The sequence below is a fragment of the Mastigoproctus giganteus genome, chromosome 10 (assembly GCF_048544385.1).
Source record: "Mastigoproctus giganteus isolate SK-2022 chromosome 10, ASM4854438v1, whole genome shotgun sequence".
Classification (NCBI taxonomy): domain Eukaryota; kingdom Metazoa; phylum Arthropoda; class Arachnida; order Uropygi; family Thelyphonidae; genus Mastigoproctus; species Mastigoproctus giganteus.
The window spans coordinates 157,396,217-157,423,078 of NC_143584.1; the positions used below are offsets into that span (position 1 = coordinate 157,396,217).

The following is a 26,862-nucleotide window of genomic DNA, read 5'->3' on the forward strand; positions in this document are numbered from 1 at the left end:
CTTACAGTTCAAATCTCAATGATTTCTTTCAAAATGTCTCATCAATAGAGGGTTTCATACAGTTATGTTCATTAAACAGTATGATTAAACTTCTATTATTGTGGTGAATCAAATCCTTGGATTTGATTCACCACAATAATAGAAGCCATATTTCAAATATTCATTTTAATAATGTCATAAATGTTTTTGGTTCTTATCTGGAGCTGATTTGCTTGTCAGCAGACTTGGTGAACAGTCATGATTACACTCGCCACTTGGTCTGTCATGTTCCATCTTTTCTCAGGATTTTCTGTCTTCTCCATAGAATCTAACTTTCTCTTTATTCCTTTTACTAAAAATTTATCCATGATTGAATGGTGTTTCAATCATGGATAAATTGAAATAAAGATTAAAAATAGCTACGCAGAAAAACTAATGTCTGTTTTTTGATATTGGTTTTTCTGCATTAGCTATTTTGCTACTGCCAAACCATATCACTACAGCACAAATCCACAACACAGTGTTTCTGGGACTTATATCTACTGTACATCCATATTTCTAAGACGGAAAAATGGCTAAAAGTTGACTGTACATTCGCTTCAATATATTCAGTTGCCTAGAAATTTTTATTAACAACAGAACTCATCAGTGAATAATTACTGTAAACACCCAGTTTCTCCCCTCAGCTGGAGATGCAATAAACAAGTATTTCAGTGGAATGCTAACTACAAACAGCTACCTCTGGATGGGCTTATGGCTACAATACCTCAAGTGCAGTTCCTCAATAGCTTCTAGTTGATGAAAGGGTGTCACAAGCATATAACACCCTTTTGTCAACTAGAAGTTACCCTTAGGATAGCAAAAACTGCTAACGGCTAAACTAGACAAAAATATATGTGAACTGACAAGTGATTTCACTTTGGTATTATGATAGGCCGGACAGTTTGGTTTGATTTAGTTTTCTCAAAATACGATAAATTTTTGGGCGCACACAAATACACAGTAAAATTTTGTAATTAGCTGATAAATATTTTACTAAAAACTAAGCACAGACGAAAGTTTTTGTAATACTGAAAAAGGATGGCTGCAGGACAAACATATGAAAATTGCTTCCAGCCAGAGTGATTGACTGTTCACACAAACTTCCATCTGGTGAACTCGAGGCAGGTAGTTAAGGAAGAAAGATAAGGAAGAAGAAGAATTATTAGAGGGAATAGTCAGATAAAGTGCGCAGTTTTTTTTTTTTTTTTTTTTTGACTGATGCTATATAAGCTTGCTTATTTGTTCATTTGTCACTGCTAATACTTTCACTTTTGGTTTGTTTACTCTATTTAAGGTTCAGTACTTGACTTAGATGATACTGCCAATATTCTAATGCCTGAATCTTTTCATTATTGTAATTTTTGGTTTGATATATGCCAACACTCAGGTTATTAATCTGCATTTAATTATTCATTATTCACTATGTTCATAGTGTTAGAGAACAATCAAATGCTGGTTAAAATATTTAGTATTGCAATTTACATTTTCTTTTGTTACTGGTTAACACTGAATACTATGAATATAGAATGGTTCTCACCTTCAATACATTTTCTTCGCAGTTCCAAGATAAGCCAACCTTCTTTAATAACGTTGGAGCCTAGTAGAAAAGTTTAAATATGTAAATGGTATATTTAGTTATGTAGCCTTCACTATTAAGGTTATAATACTCACAAAAGTATAGTAATAATATGTATATATTCAAACTGAGATAACTAAAATAATGAAATCCCAATTTTTTTTTTTTCTGTTATGCATAACATCATGTTAGATAATTTTAATTACTCATATTTATTTACAGACAGCAGAAGATCTTGGTTGTTCTATTTTTGTGCACCCTTGGGATATGGAACAGGGAGGTCGAATGTCAAAGTTCTGGTTACCTTGGCTTGTTGGTTAGTCAAAATGGTTTGATATATTTAATTTTCATAAGCTAAAAAAAAAAATATATATATATAATTAATCAGTACCGCCAAAAATCCCAACAGCCAGATTACTAATGGCCAAAATCGTGACATATCAATTGTATTTAAAAAAAAAAAAGTTACAGTCTATATCTCAGAAACTGTTTTTGCAATAAAAAATGTTTTTCGTGTAATCAAAAGGGCCACTAAAAATATTAAAATTTTTTTTAGCGTTAGTAGAGGCATACAATGCAAGAAAGCAAGCTTATGCAGCATCAGCCAAAAAAAAAAACACGCTCTGATTTCGCCCCTCCATTCGTTTCAAATACCTGTCCAGCTCAGCCTTAAATTTATTTAGGCTATCAACTTCCACAACAAAAGATGGAAGTCTGTTCCACCAATCAACTTCCCGCTGGCTAAAGACAAACTTCCGCATCTCTATCCTACAACTGACTTTCCTCAATTTGAATATATGCCCTCTCAGGTGATTATTCTGAGCAAGAGGAAGAATCCCATTAGCAATGAGCATGCTCAAACCATCCAAAGCTTTATACACCTCAATCAGATCACCTCGCAGGTGCCTGGTCTCCATACACTGTAATCTGCGAAACTTAAGCCTTTCTTCGTAAGAGCAACCCTTTGTTCCATTCACTAATCTTCTTGCCCTTCTCTGTGCTCGTTCCAACAACTCTACATCCTTCTTAAAATGACGCCTCCAGGCTGGCCTGTATATAGTACTCAAGGTGTGGCATGACCATTACCTTATCTCCAAGGAGATAATCACCTCCTTATCCCTGCTAGAAACATTCCTGTATATCATTGACAAGACACTATTAGCTACTCTTCTAGATAGTCCACATTGCTCAGAAAACTTCATATCTGCCTGCACAATTACCCCCAGGTCCTTTTCATTCTCTGCCGCTGTCAGTATAGTACCACAGAATTGATACATTACTCTAGGGTTACTGCTTCCCATATGTAGTGTAGTACATTACATTTGTCAATGTTAAACTTCATTTGCCACCTCTCAGCCCATCTGCTCAACTTTTCTAGATCCTGTTGCAGCAGCATACTGTCATTAGTGTCCATAACAACCCTATAAACCTTTGCTTTGTCTGCAAACTTGGACATTAAGCCTGATATACCATCATCAATATCATTTATAAATACAGAAAACAACAATGGACCCAACACTCTGAACCTTAAGCGACACCACTAATGACATTAGTCCATGAAGAGCAGTGTCCATTGATTACAACTCTCTGTCTTCTTTACTCAACCGTGCTTTATCCATAGCAGAAATTTGCCTCCAATGCTGCACTGCTCCAATTTGTGCAGCAGTCTTCCATATGCAACAGTATCAAAAGCCTTTCCAAGATCCAAATATATGATATAAAAGTTATTCCCTGCATCCAGTTGCTTTGTGACCACATCAAATTGGTCAGATAAGACTTCCCCTTAAGAAACCCATGCTGTGCCCGAGCTATAACTGAAGTCTTGTCTAGACAATCCTACAGTGCTTCTTTAACCAGTGCCTCCATTAATTTTCCTGGAACAGACGTTAAACTAACAGGTCTATAATTACTTGTGTCGCCCTTTGATCCTCCTTTGAGAATTGGTGTCACATTTGCACATCTCCAGTCCATGGGTACCTCCCCTGAGCTCTCATGATCTCACATCTGGTGAGTATGGGCTTGTCACACCCAGGGTCCTGAACTGGATATCATCATTCTTCTCTTTCCTGGTGATTTCCCTTCTACTTTTTGCTCGCGCGCTCTCTCTCTCTCTCTCTCTCTCTCTCTCTCTCTCTCTCTCTCTCTCTCTCTCTCTCTCTCTCTCTCTCTCTCTCGCTCTCGCTCTCGCTCTCGCTCGCTCTCGCTCTCTCTCTCTCTCAGGGTAACTAGGGAATTTTTGGCTGGTGTAGCATAAGCCTCAGGCTTCCTTGCACCATGTAGCTAATAATAATAATAATGATGATTATGGCTAAGGGTTTGCTTACTTCCTTTGCTGCCTCCTTTAATATAACTGGATAGATTCCATCCACCCCAGGTGCCTTTCTTATGTTTATCTTCAACAATTTCTCCTCCACTTTGCTCTCAGTTATTACAAAATCATCTAACTCACTGCCAGAGTTTAGTTCACCTCTGGCATTCCCCTTCCTGAATAACTCTCCATGTGTGAATTTAGATGCAAAATACTCATTTAGTTTGTTAGCCACCTGAGCAGGATCACAACAGTTGAATCATCGATATGCAGTGGACCAATATGATTCATCCCCTTCCTTCTAGAGTTTACATACATAAAGAACTCTTTGCTGTTTTTCTTTGCATCCTTTGCCAAAGATTTCTCATAATCTGCCTTTGCCTGCCTAACCTCCTTTGTAATGTACCTGTCAAAGAAATTCATGAAAGTACAGCTAATAACAAATAAATACCTGTATAATTACGGTTTTAGTTATGCTAATGATATTTATGACAAATGTTATGCAGCTGCCAAAATATATTACTATAAATTTTCATATTCCGAAAGTATTGTTATTCCAAGTTTTTTATCTTTAGCATTTCAATGCTATACATATAATTATTGCTCAAACACCCTATACAAATACCAATTTGTATAGGGTGTATTTGAACACATGGAACATATACATTGCAGTTATGCAAACAGTATATGATAATGTTAATATTTTATGCCATATTAATGAATAAACAACACACATATATATACTAACAGTCTACAATCATTTCACAAAATCTGCATTACTGACAATAATCAGTTTAATGATATCTAAATCACAGATTAAAATTTGAAAAAAAATCATACAAATTATAATAAAAAGTTTAAGTATTATAATAATCTTAATATACTACAATAATCTTAATAATAATACTTAAATAACCTTAAATATTATAATAATAATAAGAAAAAGAGAGATTTTTTTTCCGGGGGATATTAATCAGGAAAATAATCTTAAGTATTATAATAATTTTTTTTATTATAATAATAAGAAGATAATGGGATATTTTTTTCCTATTACCCCTTTCAAATTATCCTTCCCGCCCCCATGGTCATGCCTAATGTACTTGTCAAAAAAATTTGTGAAAGTACAGCTAATAACAAATAAATACCTGTATAATTACAGTTTTAGTTATGCTAATATTTATAACAATTTTTTTTTTTTTTTTTATGTAAACCCCAAACACAAGAGGTGTTAGAACCTATAGTACTTAGTACCGTGCTTGGGTTACGCAGCTGCCAAAATACATTACTCTAAATTTTTATATTCTGAAAGTATTCTTATTTCAAGTTTTTTATCTTTAGCATTTCAATGCTATACCAATAATTATTGCCTATACAAAATACCAAACACCCTACACAAATACCAAAATTCGACTTGAAAAATTGCCAATTAAATGCAATATAATAAAGTAAAATTAATTAAGTCATTTTAATTTGCTGATCATATATCAATGCAGAGACAGGCCGTAAAGTCTGTCTGCATTAAAACTTTGTTTTTGTAACAGACAACATGATCTTCTAATTGAAAAAGGTATTTGTCGTTAAAATTTTCATTATTTTTTATATTCTTTCTATATAAAATTAATCTAATAAGGTAAATTTTTACTTACTAAAAAACTAATAAATATATGTATATAGAATTATATTCATATATTTTTACAATATAGTAGATACTGTCGAGATTCTGGGCTGTTGAGATTTTGGCTCTCGTGATTCTGGCCATGGGGATTTTGGGCCAGACCCATAATTAATGGTTACTTCCATTTGTTTTCATAAATAAAAACTGCTCACAGCCATAACTAAAATAAAAGATAGGCAATAATTCTGCATACTAATCAATCTGAAGCACATCATATATATTGAGAATCATTCATAATATGCTTAATGGATAATTTATTAGTTGCACTGTATAGAGCCTCCATTTACTTCCAGAGTAGCAATGATTTCATGATTTCAGTAACATTTCTCTGGTGGTTTATTCAGCCAAGAAATGCTGATTCCTCTTTCAAACTCATTCCAAAAATGCTCTAATGGTTTGTAACAGGTTTTAGATCCAATGACTGTGCAAAACAAGGGAAGCAGACACGGACAACCACTGTTATGCTCTTTAAAATACATCTGCATGACATTTGCTTGATCCATAGTGCATTAAAAATCAGACACTGGTCCACCACATTTGTGTGGTGGACCAAATCAGGAGTATCAAGTGTCCCCAAAAACATGTATCACAACAAACACTATCCGTAGTGGATTGCAACGAATCCACCAAGTACAATGGGTCTATGGCCTCAAATTTTTTCATACATACTGGCTTGTCTGAACTACAGCCAAACTGAAATACAAATCTGGTGATTATTAGCTTGGCTACCAATAGCATTAGCATCAATAGTGGTATATGATGCAAGAAAGCAAGCTTATACAGCAGCAGCGGCAAAAAAAAAAAACCCTTCCCATTCACTTCAAACATTTTTGTCCAGTTCTTCCTTGAATTTATTGGCACCTCCATAGCCAGGTGGGTAGGAGCAGCACACGCTTCTTGATTAGACCGGGGTTCGAGCCCATGCCCACCAAATATGGAGGATGCAGAAAGGTCAGGGAATGATCACCGCATATCCCCGGAGCAATGTGGCCTTAGTTGCTAATGCTCCTAAAAACCAAATAACAAACAAACAACACCTTGAATTTATTTAAGCTATCAACTTCTACAACAACAGATGGGAGTTTGTTCCAGAAATCAACCACTCACTGGATAAAGGCAAATTTCCACACATATATTCTGCAACTGTCTATCCTCAATTTGAATTTATGCCCCCTCAAGTGCATAACCTAAGCAAGAGGAAGAATCCCATTAGCACTGAGCTTGCTGAAACCATTCAAAGCCTTAAACACCTCAATCAGATCACCTCACAGGTCCTAATCTCCAGATGCTGAAATTCATAGAATTTAATCCTTAGTAAGAGCACCCCCTTCACTCTCCTCAATCTCGTTGCCTTTCTCTGTAATTGTTCCAGCAGCTTTACATCCTTCCTAAAATGAGGCCTACAGACCTGTACGCAGTACTCAAGGTGTGGCCCGACCAATGCCTAATTATACAAATGGATAGTCACCTCCTTATCAGGCACCTCCGTAGCCAGGTGGGCAGGAGCAGCACTGCATAGCACACGCTTCTTGATTAAACCGAGGTTCGAGCCTGTGACCACCAAATACGGAGGATGTGGAAAGGTCAGGGAATGACCACTGCATATCCCCGGAGCAATATGGCCTTAGTTGCTAATGCTCCTAAAACCAAATAACAAACAAACAATAACACACACCTCCTTATCCTGCTAGCGAAGTTCCTGTATATCACTGACAAGACCTCCATGAATTGCTCCGGCAGCCTGTCTGCACTGCTTCTGAAAACTTCATATCTGACAGCACAATTACCCCCAGGTCTTTTTCATTGTCCACTACCCTGAGTGTAGTAGCGCCCAGTTGGTACGTTACTCTGGGATTACTTCTATCAATATGCAGTACTTTGCATTTGTCAATGTTAAACTTCAGTTACCACCTCTCAAGCCCATCTGCCCAACTTTTCTAGATCCTGTTGCAGTCATACATACCATCATAGAATGGTCACCCCAGAAAATGGAATGGTAAAAGTTATGTAGGATGTGGGGTCATCTGCCCAACTTTTCTAGATCCTGTTGCAGCCGCATACCATCACAGAATGGTCATCCCCTGAAAATGTAATGGCAAAAGTTATGTAGGGTGTAGGGCCCACTGTAATTTGAAATAAATCATGAATTAATCACACTTATTTTATTTCTTGTGATGAATGAAATTCATCTCAAAAGATGTGAACAAAGTTTGAATTTTTTTCTGTAAAGCCATTTTTGTTTTGTTTATATCTTGTTCATATTCACCACCTGAGCAATCTTCCTCCTCTGTATCACTATAAAATATGCTATCATCTTCTCACTCTAAATTGCCTTTCCTGACATTAGTGTTTTGCCATTTACTACATATTTGGAGAGCACAACTCCAAACTTTTGACTTTCAAAAAGCTGGAGATCATATATTTGTAAGCAGAAGGAAAACAGGAGGTTTTTGTCAAGTCCAACATTGCACTATAAATTAAATTTCAGTGGCAACATAGATATTTTATATTAAAATACAGCCATAGGGATGTTTACCAGTATAGTATGCTTTCAAACATTAGCTTACCTAAGATTTTTCTGAATGCGGATTTCTGTTTTGATATTCTGTTAGACAACTGATTCTGATTGCTTCAAAAAAGATACTATAGCAAACTGCACCTCTTCAGTTTTTCTGAGTCAAAATTTGTTCATAACAATGGCCCTGCTGTCTAGAGAATTTCCAAAGCTTCACCTGCAAGAGCTGCACTCAGTTTTTGTTTTTCTAATCTGGCTGAATATTCTCACATACTCAGCATTGCTATAAGGAATTATTAAAATGCCAAGGATGCCTTAGAATAATTTGTTATTTCATATTTCCATTGAACCTGTCAGTTCCGCGATCAAGGACCACTGTAAATTAACTCTTTTTTAATTCATAATAAAAAAAAATTTTAAATAGCATTTGGTAGGTTCTTGCACTGACACTGACAGAATTAATGTTGCAAAACCATCTAGGTGCTTCATCCATTTCCTTATCTTTAATGGCAACATGAAGTACCGGAAAACTGTCCACAAAAAATTTAAAATACAAAAACAATGAACTACCCAATTGATGAAATTTGTGCTATCTTGGCATTTATAAGAACACTGTTCTTTAATGAGAACTTATACAGCATGCAATCACAGGAAACAATAAAGTATTTCCCCACTGAACAAAAGAACAGAATCTTCATCTTGTTTTAGATGCTCCAAAACCTTGCCAGTAGGAATAACTATGACTTAGCAAAATCATCCTTCTGACTCAGTCTGCTATGATGATCAATTTGATAAATGGAGTAGAAGATTTAAAAACTAGGTATTATAACAAATTTGCATATAATTCAACATATCTAAGAGTAATGACTTCAGCACATGCATGTGAGGTACATTGGATTGTTTGGATTTTGAAAATCCTGGCATAATGCTTAAAAGACAAAAGCAAATTGCTGTATTCAAATGAGAAGACAGGCTTTTCCAGAAAAATGAGGATAACTTGCCTAGAATTATCAGCTTGCTTGGCCTGTTTTAGGATTACTACACCGATCTGCAATTCAGAAGTTCTTTTCTTGGGAACTTCATTAATTTGTCTTCTTTCAAATTTTATTTTGGAAGATGAAGTGGATCTGGACATGTCAATGTTGCTCACTGGTGAAACTGAGTAACTCTGAAAAGTGCTCATGAATGAATATTATCTTTTTATCCTGTTATCTTTTGCTTACCACTCCTAACCTCTTCTTTAAATGACCTTTTCAAAGTTTTCCACTATTCTACCAGTCTGGGTTACACATTTAACCAAAATCTTCAAAATATTTTTTTACTCCAGTTGCATCAGTTGAAATTATTTAAATCTATCTTTCCTTTTAACACTTCTCTCTAGGTAGTAGTAAATCTACTAAGTATTCATCTACTTTCACAGGAAGGCATGCAGCTCCCTTTTCAGCATACAAATTTATAAGATGACAAGCACGGCCTAGCCAATTACTACCAAGTGCCAATCTCCTCTTTTAATAACCCTGCTACTCCAGCTTTTAGGCACACCATAACAGGTGCATTATAAACATTAAGTCCCAGACATTTTTTTTTTGCTGGAATCTCACATGCTTTCAGGTTGTTCAGAACTACACTGGGAACAAGCTGCATTCAACTTGGCAAATATTTTAATGCAAAAGGTCACCACAATGGAATATAGCCTGGAATCATATCGATTACTGTCATATACAGAAATTGAAAATGGCTAAAATTTCCCTAAAATTTCATTAACGCCTGTTATTTTTGTTCTTTCCATGACCATATTTTTTTTGCTATTTCCTTATCAGGAAACATATTTCTGAACAACATGCTTGCATGATCAGCACAACTCAAAGAAGATTAATGTTTCATGACAAAAGACGGAAATAAGGATTCATCATATATGACATCATCATCACTACAAAATACCATACCTATTTTTGCATTTCTATATGTGCACTGTACATTGTTTTTATGCTTATTTGTTTGTAAATGTCTCATTACATCACATTTTCCCCTAATCACATCTACATACAGTACACAAAATACAACTGTTATCTTTTTCAGATATTACAATACATATCAGAAAGAAAACTTGTGTAGTTGAGACCAGCTAATTTTGTAAAGTCAGACAAATGCTAACTTATTGCGATTTTCTCTTGTAGAGGATCTGTGTTCTCATTTTGAATTTAGAATAAGTGGTGTGAATTTTACCAAATAGGACAGCGTAGGCTATTAAGAAGTATATTCGGAATATTAAATTTTAGGAAGAAATTCTCTTACCTCAGATTTATTCAGGAATGGCTGCATCCAGTTAAGATGTAATTAGAGAAGTATTGAAATGAAATAAACCCAGTAAGAGGATGAAGGAATAAAAGTTTTGATCCTAAATCCATGCATAGGGAAATAATTAGAAGTATAAAGGGAGATGAATTCCCGAAGCTTGATGGGGGCTTTTCATTTATACCATCTTCAAAAAAAAAAAAAAACTGGGTTTATTTCATTTAAACTTTTTATTTTTTATTTTTTTTGAAGCTGGTATAAATGAAAAGCCCCCATCAAGCTTCAGGAATTCATCTCCCTTTATACCATTAATTATTTCCCCATGCATGGATTTAGGATCAAAGTTTACTTTTATTCCTTCATCCTCTTAATGGGTTTATTTCATTTCAATACTACTCTAATTACATCTTAACTGGATAAATCTGAGGTAAGAGAATTTCTTTCTAAAATTTAATATTCTGACTTAAAATATAATATTTCTAAAACTTAATATTCCAAAAATACTTCTTAATAGTTTACACTATCCTATTTGGTTAAATTCACACCTTTTATTCTAAATTCAAAATAAGAACACAGATCCTCTACAAGAGAAAATCACAATAAGTTAGCATTTGTCCAACTACGAAAATTAGTGAGTCTCAACTACATAAGTTGTCTGTCCAACATGTCAATAAAGCTTCGAGACTTTAGGATTTCCATAATGTTTACACTATGTCATATTATGGTACAGGAAAAAACTTGAATATATGTCTTTGAAATTTTACATTGTATTTCTTTGGCATATTTTTGAAAGTTAATTAAGAGAGAGAGAGAGAGAGAGAGAGCAGTGATAAAGGAAGTCAAATAGTTAATAGTTACTCTATTTTACGCTTAATCTTTTTAAATGCTATGTTAGGTATGCCTGCTGAAACAACTACTGCACTATGTAGTATGATATTTGGCGGAGTTCTCGAAAGGTTTCCTCAACTGAAAGTATGCTTTGCACATGGAGGAGGAGCTTTCCCTTATACTCTTGGAAGGATACAACATGGGTTTGAAGCAAGTATTACTGATATTTTAATTTAAAAATTTAATAAAATACTATTAAATAAATTAGCATTAGTAGAGGCGTACGATGCAAGAAAGCAAGTTTATGCAGCATCAGCCAAAAAAAAAAAAAATAAATAAATAAAAAATAACCACTTCCACTTCACCCCTCTGTTCATTCGAAATACCTGTCCAGCTGAGCATTAAACTTATTCAGGCTATCAACCTCCACGACAAGGGATGGAAGTCTGTTCCACCAACCAACCAACCACCCACTGGCTAAAGGCAAATTTCCTCACGTCTATCCTACATGTCTTTCCTCAATTTGAATTTATGCCCTCTCAGGTGATTACTCTGAGCAAGAGGAAGAATCCCATCAGCATTGAGAATGCTCAAACCATTCAAGAATTTATACACCTCTATCAGATCACCTCGCTGGTGCCTAGTCCCCAGACACTGTAATTTGCAAAACTTAAGCCTTTCTTCGTAAGAGCACCCCTTTGTTCCATTCACCAATCTTGTCGCCCTTCTCTGTACTCGTTTCAGCATCTCTACATCCTTCTTGAAATGAGGCCTCCAGACCTGTATACAGTACTCTAGGTGTGGCCTGACCATTGCCTTATACAAGGGAATAATCACCTCCTTATCCCTGCTAGAAAAATTCCTATATATCATCAACAATACACCATGAGCTACTCTTGCAGCCCATCTGCACTGCTCAGAAAACTTCATATCTGCCTGCACAACCACCCCCCAGGTCCCTTTCATTCTCTACCACTGTCAGTGTAGTACCACAGAGTTGATACATTGCTCTGGGGTTGCTGTTTCCCATATGTAGTACTTTACATTTGTCAATGTTAAACTTCATTTGCCACCTCTCAGCCCATCTGCTCAGCCTTTCCAGATCCTGTTGCAGTAGCATAGTGTCAGTAGTGTCCTTGACAACCCTGCCAACCTTCGTATCGTCTGCAAACTTGGACATTAAGCTTGATATACCATCATCAATATCATTTATAAATACAGAAAACAATAATGGACCCAATACTGAACCCTGAGGGACTCCACTAATAACATTAGTCCACGATGAGCAGTGTCCATTGATTACCACTCTCTGTCTTCTCCCCCTCAACCACCCCTTTATCCATAGCAGCAATTTTCCTCCAATGCCACACTGCTCCAATTTGTGCAGCAGTCTTCCATGTGCAACAGTATCAAAAGCCTTTCTAAGATCCAAGTATATAATATCAAAGTTATTCCCTGCATCCAGTTCTTTTGTGACTGCATCATAATATCCAATCAAATTGGTCAGGCAAGACTTCCCCTTAACAAAACCATGCTGTGTCTGAGCTATAACTGAAGTCTTGTCTAGATCCTGCAGTGCTTCTTTAACCAGTGCCTCCATTAATTTTCCGGGAACAGAAGTTAAACTAACAGGTCTATAATTACTTGTGTCGCCCTTTGATCCTCCTTTGTGAATTGGGGTCACATTTGCACATCTCCAGTCCATGGGTACTTCCCCTGAGTCCAAGGAAGCTCTCATAACTATAGCTAAGGGTTTGCTTACTGCCTTTGCTGCCTCCTTTAATATAACTGGATCAGTCCCATCCACCCCAGGTGCCTTTCTTGTATTTATCTTCAACAATTTCTCCTCCACTTTACTCTCAGTTATTAGAAGATTCTCTTGCTTACTGTCAGAGTTCAATACACCTCTGGCATTCCCCTCGCTGAATAACTCCTCATGTGTGAATGTCGATGCAAAATATTCATTTAGTTTGTTAGCTACCTGAGCAGGATCATCAACAGTTGACCCATCGATATCAAGTGGACCAATCTGATTCATCCCCTTCCTTCTAGAGTTTACATAAGTAAAGAACTCTTTGCTGTTTTTCTTTGCATCCCTTGCCAAAGATTTCTCGTAGTCTGCCTTTGCCTGCCTAACCTCCTTTGTAACTTGATTACAGATCAACTTATATCTATCATAGGCTTCTGTGTCATATGTTAATTTGTATGTATCCCATGCATTTTTCTTCTCTGCCATATGTCTCATTAGTTCATCTGACATCCACTTAGGCCTAAACCTTGAACAATATTTCTTAGTTGGTATGTTAAGCCTAGTAGCTTCCAAGATAAGTTCTTTGAATGCTTCCCATTTTGAATTTGCTGTAGGTAACATCATCAGTTGGTCCCACTGTATAGAATTTAAATACTGTCTCAGTCCATCGTAGTCGCCTTTACGAAAGCAATAACCCTTCCCTTTACCCCTAATGGTAGTTACCTCTTTGAGTAAATCCCACTTCAGCACACTGTGATCACTGCCACCTAGTGGTTCCTGTATCTGCAGGTTCTTAATGCATGAAGAATCACTACTGATAATCAAATCAAGAGTATTACTCCCTCTATTTGCCTCCCGAACATGCTGATGTAGAAAACAATCATCCAGTAAATCCACAAAGGCCTTCCTAGTGTGTGAGTGACCAGCCCCCAAATTCCAGTCAATATCTGGGAAATTAAAATCCCCCATTATAAGACTCTCTGATTTACTGGCCCACTCTATTTCCCTGTACAATTTCTTATTATACTCATCAGAGTCATTAGGCCTATAGCACACTTCTATTCTCAATTTTGATCTCCCAATGCTTATGTCACACCAAACTGACTCGACACTGCTCTGTCCAGCAATGTCAACTGGCTTCACTTCCTTGGATTTTATGTATTTCTTAACTAATAGCATAACCCCTCCTCCCTTCCTATCCTGTCTATCGCTTCTGAAGACATTGTACTCCCCAAATTCCAGTTCTGCATTCCTTATATCTGTGTGACACCACGTCTCTGAAATCCCCACAATATCTGCTTTTGATGTTTTTAGCAATACCTCAAATTCATCAAATTTATTTACTAAACTCCTAGCATTGGTGTACATGCAAGTACACATGCACCTGTTCTTTTTCTTAGCTACCCTAACACAACCCATGTGTTTACTTGTACTGCAATGACTCCCCACAGTCTCTGAAATATCCTGCATCTTGTTTTCCAGGCTACTCCTCATTCCAATAGAAGCAGTGCAAGAATCACCTTCACCTCTGCCAGTGGCTACTGTTAATCTATTAGTCCTTGTATCCTCCCAATCTAGCAGTTTTCCGACTCACCTAACGCTGCCTCGATAGCATCAGCAAACATTCTTGCACCCTTTCTATTTAAGTGTATCCCATCCCTGTAGAAGCAGTCTCTCCTGTTAACAAGTACAGACCAGGCTGAAAAAAATTCTACCCCTTGAGCCTTGCACAATCTTTCCAGGGCCGAATTGATCGACAGGGCTCTCATCATATACTCCCTCCTATCGTGTCTGGGCAGAATTGCAGACACTTTCAAATTCAACCCTAATAATTCAACTTCATATTTGACTGTACAATTACCCCCAGGTGTCTTTTTCACTTTCCACTTCCCTAAGTGTAGTACCACAGAGTTGGTACATTTCTCTTCGGTTATCGCTACCCATATGCAGTACTTTGCAATTGTCAATGTTAAACTTCAGTGGCCACTTCTTAGCCCATTTTCCCAACTTATCTAAATTCAGTTGGAGTAGCATACTGTCATTAACAACCCTGCCAACCTTTGCATTATCTACAAACTTGGATATTAATCCTGATATACCTTCATCAATACCATTGATAACAATAAAAAACAACAATGGGCAGAACAGAGCCCTGGGGAACTCCACTAACAACATTTGTGCACAAAGAGCAGTGTCTATTGATTACCACTCTGTCGTCTCCCACTCAACCATCCCTTTATCCATTGTAGCAACTTACCCTTAATGCCATACCTCTCCGATTTCTACAGCAGTCTTCCATGTGCAACAGTATCAAAAGCTTTCCTGAAATCCAAGTATATGATATCAAAAATTATATACTTGAATATAAAAATTATTTTTGGCATTCAGTTCCTTTTTGACCACATCATAGTATCCAATCAAATTGGTCAGACAAGACCTCCCTTTAACAAACCCATGCTGTGTCAAAACTATTACTGCAGTCTTGTCTAGATGATCCTGCAATGTTTTCTTTAACCAGTGATTCCATTATTTTCCCCGGAACACAAATTAAACTGTAGTTACTTGTCACTTTTTGAACCACCCTTTGTGAATTGGCAATACATTTGCACACCTACAGTCCATGGGGACCTCCCATAATTATGGCTAAGGGTTTGGTTACTTCCATTGTTGCCTCCTTTAATATGACTGAATAGATCCCATCTACCCCAGGTGCCTTCCTTATGTTTAACTTCAACAATTTCTCCTCCACTTTGATCTCAGTTATTACAAAATCACTTAGCTCCCTGTTAGCATTTGATAAACTTCTGGCACTCCCCTCATTGAATGACTCCTCACATGTGAATGTAGATGCAAAATACTCATTCAGTTTATCAGCTACTTTAGCATGATCATCAATAGCCAACCCATCTATATTAAGTGGTCCAATCTGATTCATCCCTTTCCTTCTAGAGTTTACATAAGAACTCTGCTGTTTTTCTTTGCATCCTTTGCCAAAATTTCTCGTAATCTGCCTTCACCTGCCTAACCTCCTTTGTGACTTGATTACAGACTAGTTTATACATGCCACAGGCTTCTGTATCACCTGATACTTTATATGCATCCCACACATTCTTCTTCTCTGCCACGAGCCTCATTAATTCATCTGACATCCATTTAGGCCTAAACCCTGATCAGTATTTCTTGGTTGGAATGAAAAGTCTAGTAACCTCCAAAATTGAAGGCTTTCCAGTTAGAATTCGATGTTGGTAATATCATCAGTTGATCCCACTGTGCAGAATTTAAAAACTGTCTGAGACCACTGCAGGTCACCTTTACGAAAGCAAAAGCCCTTCCCTTTAGCCTTGATGGTAGTTACATCTTTAAGTAATTCCCACCTCGGTACACTGCGATCACTATCACCCAGTGGTTCCTTTATCTGCAAATTCTTAATGCATGAGTAATCACTGCTGATAATCAGATCGAGTATTACTCCCTCTGGTTGCCTCTCAAACATGTTGCTGTAGAAAACAGTCATACTAATAAAAAATGCTAATGCTATTAATAAATAATGCTAATAATGCATCCTAATAATAAAAATAATGCTAATGAGACTGAAAACAGCCATAAGAGAAGGCACCATCACTAAGTTGCGATCTGAGGTGTACAGAGTATCACTCACTTCGACCACGTATTTTAAAGAGCAGTTCATTTGAAAAACAAGTGGACAATCTTAACCACACAAGTGTGGTTAAGATTGTCTGGTATTCTAGTAAGTAGATGAATAATCTATGTGAGGTCATTGGTAATTGCAAAAGGATAGAGAGAGATCTAAATCCAGATAAGATTGAAAAGAGAAGATTCCAAATAAGTCTCTTACAGAGAATATCAAAGCAGACATATGAGAGGCATTCAATAAATTATCTACCTAAGGTATTTCTCATAGTTACATTTCCATGATTCATGATTTATCATGTTCCTACATATTTCAACTTGAATCATATTAATTTTGATCCCACTATGTTTTTAGTTTGTTGCTGTGGTAACAGAAAAGAAGGAAGCTACCTGTGTCAAATATGTGCAAACATGACCCCAATTCACAAAGGAGGATCAAAGGGCGACACAAGTAATTATAGACCTGTTAGTTTAACTTCTGTTCCTGGAAAATTAATGGAGGCACTGGTTAAAAAAGCACTGCACGATCATCTAGACAAGACTTCAGTTATAGCTCAGACACAGCATGGTTTTGTTAAGGGGAAGTCTTGCCTGACCAATTTGATTGGATACTATGATGCAGTCACAAAAGAACTGGATGCTGGGAATAACTTTGATATTATATACTTGGATCTTAGAAAGGCTTTTGATACTGTTGCACATGGAAGACTGCTGCACAAATTGGAGCAGTGTGGCATTGGAAGCAAATTGCTGCTATGGATAAAGGGGTGGTTGAGGGGGAGAAGACAGAGAGTGGTAATCAATGGACACTGCTCATCGTGGACTAATGTTATTAGTGGAGTCCCTCAGGGTTCAGTATTGGGCCCATTATTGTTTTCTGTATTTATAAATGATATTGATGATGGTATATCCAGCTTAATGTCCAAGTTTGCAGACGATACGAAGGTTGGCAGGGTTGTCAAGGACACTACTGACACTATGCTACTGCAACAGGATCTGGAAAGGTTGAGCAGATGGGCTGAGAGGTGGCAAATGAAGTTTAACATTGACAAATGTAAAGTACTACATATGGGAAACAGCAACCCCAGAGCAACGTATCAACTCTGTGGTACTACACTGACAGTGGTAGAGAATGAAAGGGACCTGGGGGTGGTTGTGCAGGCAGATATGAAGTTTTCTGAGCAGTGCAGACGAGCTGCAAGAGTAGCTCATGGTGTATTGTCGATGATATATATGAATTTTTCTAGCAGGGATAAGGAGGTGATTATTCCCTTGTATAAGGCAATGGTCAGGCCACACCTAGAGTACTGTATATAGGTCTGGAGGCCTCATTTCAAGAAGGATGTAGAGATGCTGGAACGAGTACAGAGAAGGGCAACAAGATTAGTGAATGGAACAAAGGGGGTGGTCTTACGAAGAAAGGCTTAAGTTTTGCAAATTACAGTGTCTGGGGACTAGGCACCAGCGAGGTGATCTGATAGAGGTGTATAAAGCCTTGAATAGTTTGAGCATGCTCAATGCTAATGGGATTCTTCCTCTTGCTCAGAATAATCACCTGAGAGGGCATAAATTCAAACTGAGAAAAGACAGACGTAGGATAGACGTGAGGAAATTTGCCTTAAGCCAGCGGGTGGTTGGTTGGTGGAACAGACTTCCATCCCTTGTCGTGGAAGTTGATAGCCTAAATAAGTTTAAGGCTCAGCTGGACAGGTATTTCGTACGAACAGAGGGGTGAAGTGGAAGTGGTTATTTTTTATTTATTTATTATTTTATTTTATTTTATTTTTTTTGGCTGATGCTGCATAAGCTTGCTTTCTTCTACTAATGCTAATGCCTCTACTAATGCTAAATGCTAATATGGATTTGTTGAAATTGAAGCATCGTTCAGCCAACAAATTTCTCAACAAAGAGGGAAATGGGCCAAAGGCCATTCATGAAAGAATGATGGCTGTGTATGGCTACAGTCCACCTTCAGAGTACCAGGTGAAATTCTGGTCAAAACAATTCAAGTGGGGTAGAGAGTTCATTGAAGATGATCCACATTCAGGAAGGTCTGTGAGAGCGACCACTCCAGAAATGTGCCAAGCTGTGGAAACCCTTGTGCTGAATGACAGATGTTTAAAAGTGTCCCAAATCTCTAGGGAATATGACATATCTGACAAAGCAGTTATAACCATTGTCCATGAACATTTGGGGATGACTAGGTCAGTGCAAAGTGGGTCCCCAAATTTCTGACCCCTGTGCAGAAGCAATTCAGAGTACAGGTTGTGAGGAAAATTTAGAGCTTTATGGAAGGGATCCTGAAACTTTCATCTCCTGAACTGTTACGAATGATAAAACTTGGGTTCATCACTGGGAAGAATCAATGCAATGGAAGCACAAAGGTTCTCCCCCACACACAAAAAATTTCAGACACAACCTTCAGCTGGCAAGATTATGGCCACCATTTTTTGGGATGCAATAGGAACTGTGTACATTCACTACTTGAAACATAAGCAGACAGCCACTGGGGAGTTATATGTATCCCTACTTTACAACCTAAGGGATGTCATAAAGGAAAAACACTGTGGAAAACTTTCCAGAGGTGTGCTACTTCTTCTGGAGAAGACACCAATGCACAGGTCGCATACTGTTGCTGCCACTCTGAGAAACTGTGAGTTTACAAAACTTACCCATCCAGCTTAGAAACCGGATCTGGCACCAGTGACTATTTCCTGTTTCAACACGTCAGGAAAAACGTACATGGATGTCACTTTGCTGATGATAACGAACTGAAGTCTGCTATTTCTGTGTTCTTTGATGGACAAAACAAAGAATTTTATTTCTCTGGTATTTCTCCATTGCCAACAAAATGGAACAAGTGGCTACTGGCACGGACAGAGTCCGTGATTATTCTGAGCAAGAGGAAGAATCCCATCAGCATTGAGCATGCTCAAACTATTCAAGGCTTTATACACCTCTATCAGATCACCTCGCTGGTGCCTAGTCCCCAGACACTGTAATTTGCAAAACTTAAGCCTTTCTTCGTAAGAGCACCCCTTTGTTCCATTCACTAATCTTGTTGCCCTTCTCTGTACTCGTTCCAGCATCACTACAAAATGGAACGGACGAGGCTACTAGAGAAGGTCGTGTTCAAAGCCGCTAAGTGGATTTTTCTTATTTATTGATTTGAAATTATTGTTTTTCTAAAACTTTTGATTTAAATTTAGTAGTATAACATTATTTTGTGATTTTCTGATTAATTTGGTGTATTTATTCTTTACTCGGCCTTGTAATTGCATAAAAGTATCGGTAAAGGTTTCCACGTGTTTCAACTCCGGTACCGTTCGTAATTTTCCCGCCTTTGTGATACGATAGTTATATAACGTACTAGATAGCGTTAGTTGAACTTCGTTAGCAGTTAAATTGTACGTTTAAATAAATACATATTACGACTTAGTTTACAAACATAATATAATTAATTATATTTAACATAATTAATTATAATTAATTAATAAATTAATAGAATCATGACTCAGACCAGAGCGGCAAAGCAAAAGGCTCAAGCTAATGGAAGTGCTGTGGCTCAGAGCAGAACTGAGGGGGGCAGTTGTCCTCTGACTCACAGTCTTATAAAATGCACTGTTTGCTTGATGTTTGCAGAGCAATCGGGTACGGGACATGATACTGCCAAGGGGGATGTCTTTGTGTGTGCAAGGAGTGTATCGATGCAAGGAGTGTATCAATATCAAGCAACAACTCGGCGTTCTTGTGGGCTTATATGAGAGCTTGAAGGACAGGGTGGATGCCCTCGAAGAAACTAAATTGAGGGGCCCATCAAGCTCTCAGCTGCCCACATCAACGCCAGAGCTTGCACTTGGGCATCGCGTGACACAGAGACAACCCCCAAGGCAGAATGCACTGGTCCCGAAGGAACTAGTAGTTGTTGGTGACTCTATTGTCAGGGAAACGGGGAACGTGCTTTGTAAAAAAGATAGGTGGAACAGGACCAGGGTATGTCTGCCAGGGGCAAAGGTTGATGACGTTGTAGAGCGAATATCATCTTTTAAGGGCACAAAAGGTGATATAGTTGTACACGTTGGCACTAATAATATTAAGAGTAGGAGACGGGCAGAATTACTTAACAAGTACAGGTCACTGTTGAACAAAAGCCGAGAATTAGGGTTGAATTTGAAAGTGTCTGCAATTCTGCCCAGACACGATAGGAGGGAGTATATGATGAGAGCCTTGTCGATCAATTCGGCCCTGGAAAGATTGTGCAAGGCTCAAGGGGTAGAATTTTTTTCAGCCTGGACTGTACTTGTTAACAGGAGAGATTGCTTCTACAGGGATGGGATACACTTAAATAGAAAGGGTGTAAGAATATTTGCTGATGCTATCGAGGCAGTGTTAGGTGGGTCGGAAAACTGCTAGCTTGGGGGGAGACAAAGACCAATAGATTGACAGTAGCCACTGGCAGAGGTGAAAGAGATTCTTGCACTGCTTCTATTAGAATGAGCAGAAGCCTGGAAAACAAGATGCATGGTATTTCAGAGACTGCTGGGAGCCATTGCGGTACAAGTAAACACATGGGTTGTGTTAGGGTAGCTAAGAATAGAAACAGGTGCAGGTATACTTGCGTGTACACCAATGCTAGGAGTTTAGTAAATAAATTTGATGAATTTGAGGTATTGCTCAAAACATCAAAGGCAGATATTGTTGGGATATCAGAGATGTGGTGTCACACAGATATAAGGGATGCAGAACTGCAATTTGGGGAGTACAACGTCTACAGAAAGGATAGACAGGATAGGAAGGGGGGGGAGGGGTTATGCTATTAGTTAAGAAACACATAAAAACCAAGGAAGTGAAGCCAGTCGACATCGCCGGACAGTGCAGTGTTGAGTCAGTTTGGTGTGACATAAGCATTGGGAGATCAAAATTGAGAGTAGGAGTGTGCTATAGGCCTAATGACTCTGATGAGTATAATAAGGAACTGTACAGGGAAATAGAGTGGGCCAGTAAATCAGAGTCTTATAATGGGAGATTTTAATTTCCCAGATATTGACTGGAATTTGGGGGCTGGTTACTCACACACTAGCAGGGCTTTTGTGGATTTATTGGATGATTGTTTTCTACATCAGCATGTTCGGGAGGCAACTAGAGGGAGTAATACACTTGATTTGATTATCAGCAGTGATTCTTCATGCATTAAGAATCTGCAGATAAACGAACCACTAGGTGGCAGTGATCACAGTGTGCTGAAGTGGGATTTACTCAAAGAGGTAACTACCATTAGGGGTAAAGGGAAGGGTTATTGCTTTCGTAAAAGCGGCTACGATGGTCTGAGACAGTATTTAAATTTTATACAGTGGGACCAACTGATGATGTTACCAACAGCAAATTCAAAATGGGAAGCATTCAAAGAACTTATCTTGGAAGCTACTAGGCTTTACATACCAACTAAGAAATATTGTTCAAGGTTTAGGCCAAAATGGATGTCAGATGAACTAATGAGGCATATGGCAGAGAAGAAAAATGCATGGGATACTTACAAATTAACACATGACACAGAAGCCTATGATAGATACAAGTTGATATGCAACCAAGTTACAAAGGAGGTTAGGCAGGCGAAGGCAGATTACGAGAAATCCTTGGCAAGGGATGCAAAGAAAAACAGCAAAGAGTTCTTTACTTATGTTAACTCTAGAAGGAAGGGGATGAATCAGATTGGTCCACTTGATATTGATGGGTCAACTGTTGATGATCCTGCTCAGGTAGCTAACAAACTAAATGAATATTTTGCATCGACATTCACACATGAGGAGTTATTCAGCGAGGGGAATGCCAGAGGTGTATTCAACTCTAGCAGTAAGCTACAGAATCTTGAAATAACTGGGAGTAAAGTGGAGGAGAAACTGTTGAAGATAAACACAAGAAAGGCACCCGGGGTGGATGGGATCTATCCAGTTATATTAAAGGAGGCAGCAAAGGAAGTAAGCAAACCCTTAGCCATAATTATGAGAGCTTCCTTGGACTCAGGGGAGGTACCCATAGACTGGAAATGTGCAAATGTGACCCCAATTCACAAAGGAGGATCAAAGGCTGACACAAGTAATTATAGACCTGTGAGCTAAACTTCTGTTCCAGGAAAATTAATGGAGGCACTGGTTAAAGAAGCACTTCAGGATCATTTAGACAAGACTTCAGTTATAGCTCAGACACAGCATGGTTTTGTTAAGGGGAAGTCTTGCCTGACCAACTTGATTGGATATTATGATGCAGTCACAAAAGAACTGGATGCAGTGAATAACTTTGATATTATATACTTGGATCTTAGAAAGGCTTTTGATACTGTTGCACATGGAAGACTGCTACACAAATTGGAGCAGTGTGACATTGGAGGCAAATTTCTGCTATGGATAAAGCACGGTTGAGTAAAGAAGACAGAGAGTTGTAATCAATGGACACTGCTCATCGTGGACTAATGTTATTAGTGGAGTCCCTCAGGACTCAGTGTTGGGTCCATTATTGTTTTCTGTATTTATAAATGATATTGATGATGGTATATCAAGCTTAATGTCCAAGTTTGCAGATGATACAAAGGTTGGCAGGGTTGTCAAGGACACTACTGAGCTATGCTGCTGCAACAGGATCTGGAAAGGTTGAGCAGATGGGCTGAGAGGTGGCAAATGAAGTTTAACATTGACAAATGTAAAGTACTACACATGGGAAACAGCAACCCCAGAGCAACGTATCAACTCTGTGGTACTACACTGACAGTGGTAGAGAATGAAAGGGACTTGGGGGTGATTGTGCAGGCAGATATGAAGTTCTCTGAGCAGTGCAGACGGGCTGCAAGAGTAGCTCATGGAGTATTGTCAATGATATACAGGAATTTTTCCAGCAGGGATAAGGAGGTGATTATTCCATTGTATAAGGCAATGGTCAGGCCACACCTAGAGTACTGTATACAGGTCTGGAGGCCTCATTTCAAGAAGGATGTAGAGCTGCTGGAACGAATACAGAGAAGGGCAACAAGTTTAGTCAATGGAACAAAGGGGTGCTCTTACAAAGAAAGGCTTAAGTTTTGCAAATTACAGTGTCTGGAGACTAGGCACCAGCGAGGTGATCTGATAGAGGTGTATAAAGCCTTGAATGGTATAAGCATGCTCAATGCTGATGGGATTCTTCCTCTAGCTCAGAAAAATCACCTGAGAGGGCATAAATTCAAATTGAGGAAAGACAGATGTAGGATAGACGTGAGGAAATTTGCCTTTAGCCAGCGGGTGGTTGGTTGGTGGAACAGACTTCCATCCCTTGTGGTGGAGGTTGATAGCCTAAATAAGTTTAAGGCTCAGCTGGACAGGTATTTGGAACGAACAGAGGGGTGAAGTGGAAGTGGGTTTTTTTTTCTTTTTTTTTTGGCTGATGCTGCATAAGCTTGCTTTCTTGCATCAAATTCCTCTACTAATGCTAATGCTAAGTGTATTGAAGCTCAGGAGTTACACTAAAAAATAAAAAAAGATTTCCTTCACATTTATTGAATGCCCCTCATAAAAACAAGTACAGTAAACACCCGCTATTCGCGGTATCTGTATTCGCGGTTTCGTGTATTCGTGATCGCCGATTTAATATGAAATGAAACCTAAAAAAATGTGAATTTTAAAGCGCCGTGAAAAAACATGGGTGTGGCTAAAATTATCTTTCTCGGTCAAAACAGCGTTCAGTGGGTGGAGGGAGAGGGGTGACAAAATCGTGAGCGTGGATGTTTCTCACTAATCCTTGTTCAGAATGTTTTATGCGCTTGTTGTGGAAAGTTTTGTTGTTTGCTTTTAATTTATATGCTTATAAATTGAATAAATTTATTAATTTATAAATTGATATGCCTACAAAAATGATAAATCTACCGTTTTGCAGTGTAAAACAAACCTTTTCGAGTGTGTTAAAGGAAGAAAGTGATTTTATTGTGGACAAGTTCTTTATAACCCCTACAAAAATATGGCTACGAATAACAAGAGAAATGTGAAAATATAAAAGAAGGTGATGACATTAGCAAATAAAATTGAGTTATTAGATAAAATTTTTAATGGTGAAAGTGTCTCCTCAGTGGCAAAACATTATAAAATCAATGAGTCAATGGTATGATCAATCAAAAAATCGGAAGAAAAAATCCGCCGTAGTGTCCTTGAAAATGCGGTAATTGCTTCAAAAATTTGCTCTGTAACTCGTGATGTTAAATTAGAAAAAGAAAAACTTTAAATCTGTGGATAGAAGACCGAACTCAAATTAAAAAAAAAAGTTAAGTTCACTCATCATTCGTGAAAAGGCAAAAATCCTTTATCAACACTTTAGTGGAACTGGTGATAGCACTGGCGGGATAAGTTTTTTTGCTAACCAAGGCGCTGGTTTGCAAGATTTGTTTGAAATTTCTAATAAATATTACATTTAATATTAAATTGTTTCTTATTTTCATTTCGATGCCATATGCTTGCATTTCACTATGTACTGTCTATGTACAGTCATATTATGAAGGTACATATAATACCTACATAGACAAAATTTTAGACTAGTTTTTCTTATATATTTCATACTTTGGAACGGAACCCCTTTATTACTATGGGAGCCATAACTCGGTATTCGCGTTTTCAGTATTCACGACATTTCTCAGGAATGTAACCCCCGCGAATAGCGGGGGTTACATTCCTGTACTACCTTTGAAGCAAAAGGAATCATACAGTAAATAATCTTGCCATGATGCCCAATATAATCTCAAAAGAAATCGATCATACTGCATGATGGGAGAGATCGGGGGACTACTGGAGCTTTTCTCTGGTGACTAATTATGGGTTTCACCACTTCAAGTCTACAATAAGCAAAGCAGTGGTATTGCACTGGTTGATGAGAGTCATCTATCATCTAGTATTGCGTGGTAACACAGAGGAGCAGCATTCCTCTGTGTGGCATGGGCACCACACCTCAATCCCTGCTTACATTGGTTTGCATATGGTGGTTACTTCCATGTACTAGGTGCAGCATTTCAGGTTTTACAAACAGGAGCTATATCCAGAGTTACTAACAGTTCCACCATCATGAACAGCATGAAGGTGCAAGCAGAGGATCTGGTTGTTACAGAATGACTGAACCTCACCAAAATTTGGTTCACTTGATATGTCACCTGGATATCAGTTCCATCAATCTTTTAGACTCTCAGGTGGCAAGCACTAGCATGTTATACCGAGACAACATCTGTGACAAATCTCAAGGATCACAGAGAGAGAGAGAGACATGTGAGTCCTCCCCAAGTTCTTTCTGGGAAGGTGACTTATAGAGAAAGAGAGTGCAGTTATGATGTTTCTAGAAAAACCTGTTAGGAATGCTTGCTTTGTCTTTCATTGTAAATCCCTATAAATCTTCTTGCATGGGACCATAAGTGTCTTTAATCCACCTTTAAATTTTAAACTATGGTCTATCAAAAGATCCATTTCAAAAATCTCTGCCAGTGCCTCAAGTGACTGTCAGGCCTTGGAATGCATCACTCTTATTCCTCGCTTTCTTTGGAATTGTCATTGAAACCCTTTCCTCAACAGAAGAGGGCTGTGGATGATTGTGCCAAGCTCACAATTCTCCACAGCTCTTCTATTGATGAGATGCCTTTCATGTCTTTACCACATCAGACAACAGCTTCCTACAGCAAGGCACATTACGACCAACGAAGTCCATGCACCACTAATCCCCAATAAAACACCAAACCAAACCAATCATCCAGCAAGCATTCCAAGTTGATAGCATTATTTCATCTAGAGATTCCTTTGTATTTGTTAAACCAGTGTTTCCCAAACTGTGTACGGAACACCAGTGTTCCATGAGATGTGAACAAGTATTCCGCGAAAATTCATAATTCATAATTAAAAAAATAAAATAAATAAATTTTGCGTACTTGTAGTGTACACCACTTTTGTATCATTATAATTTTTAACATTATTTTTTTTTTTGGTTATTAATATACTGGCAAAGACTAATAATCAAATAGACCACGGAACATTTATTTCAGCAGGCTTTGCATAGAAAAGTATGCGTAGAGGTAATCACATCTACGAAAAAGTAGCAATGTAGCGGTCTAATATGCCATTCGTATGCGATTTAGCCTGGAGAGATGGAAGCAAACCGATACCGTAACTAAACTCACTTCCTTGTATAAATTTTTTTTGATAATTATCAGTATTTCGAAATATTATTATTAAAATAAATGGCCATGGATTTG

At 37.9% G+C, this 26,862-nt stretch overlaps 1 protein-coding gene across 1 annotated transcript in view; it reads left to right on the forward strand.

The window, feature by feature from the left end:
* LOC150079404 (2-amino-3-carboxymuconate-6-semialdehyde decarboxylase-like) overlaps positions 1–26,862 on the forward strand; it is a 117,285-nt gene that overhangs the window by 55,365 nt on the left and 35,058 nt on the right. The window contains exons 5-6 of the mRNA XM_090383841.1: positions 1,820–1,913; positions 11,286–11,428. Of these exons, the coding sequence (XP_090239967.1) occupies positions 1,820–1,913; positions 11,286–11,428 (237 nt within the window). The remainder of the gene's footprint in view (positions 1–1,819; positions 1,914–11,285; positions 11,429–26,862) is intronic.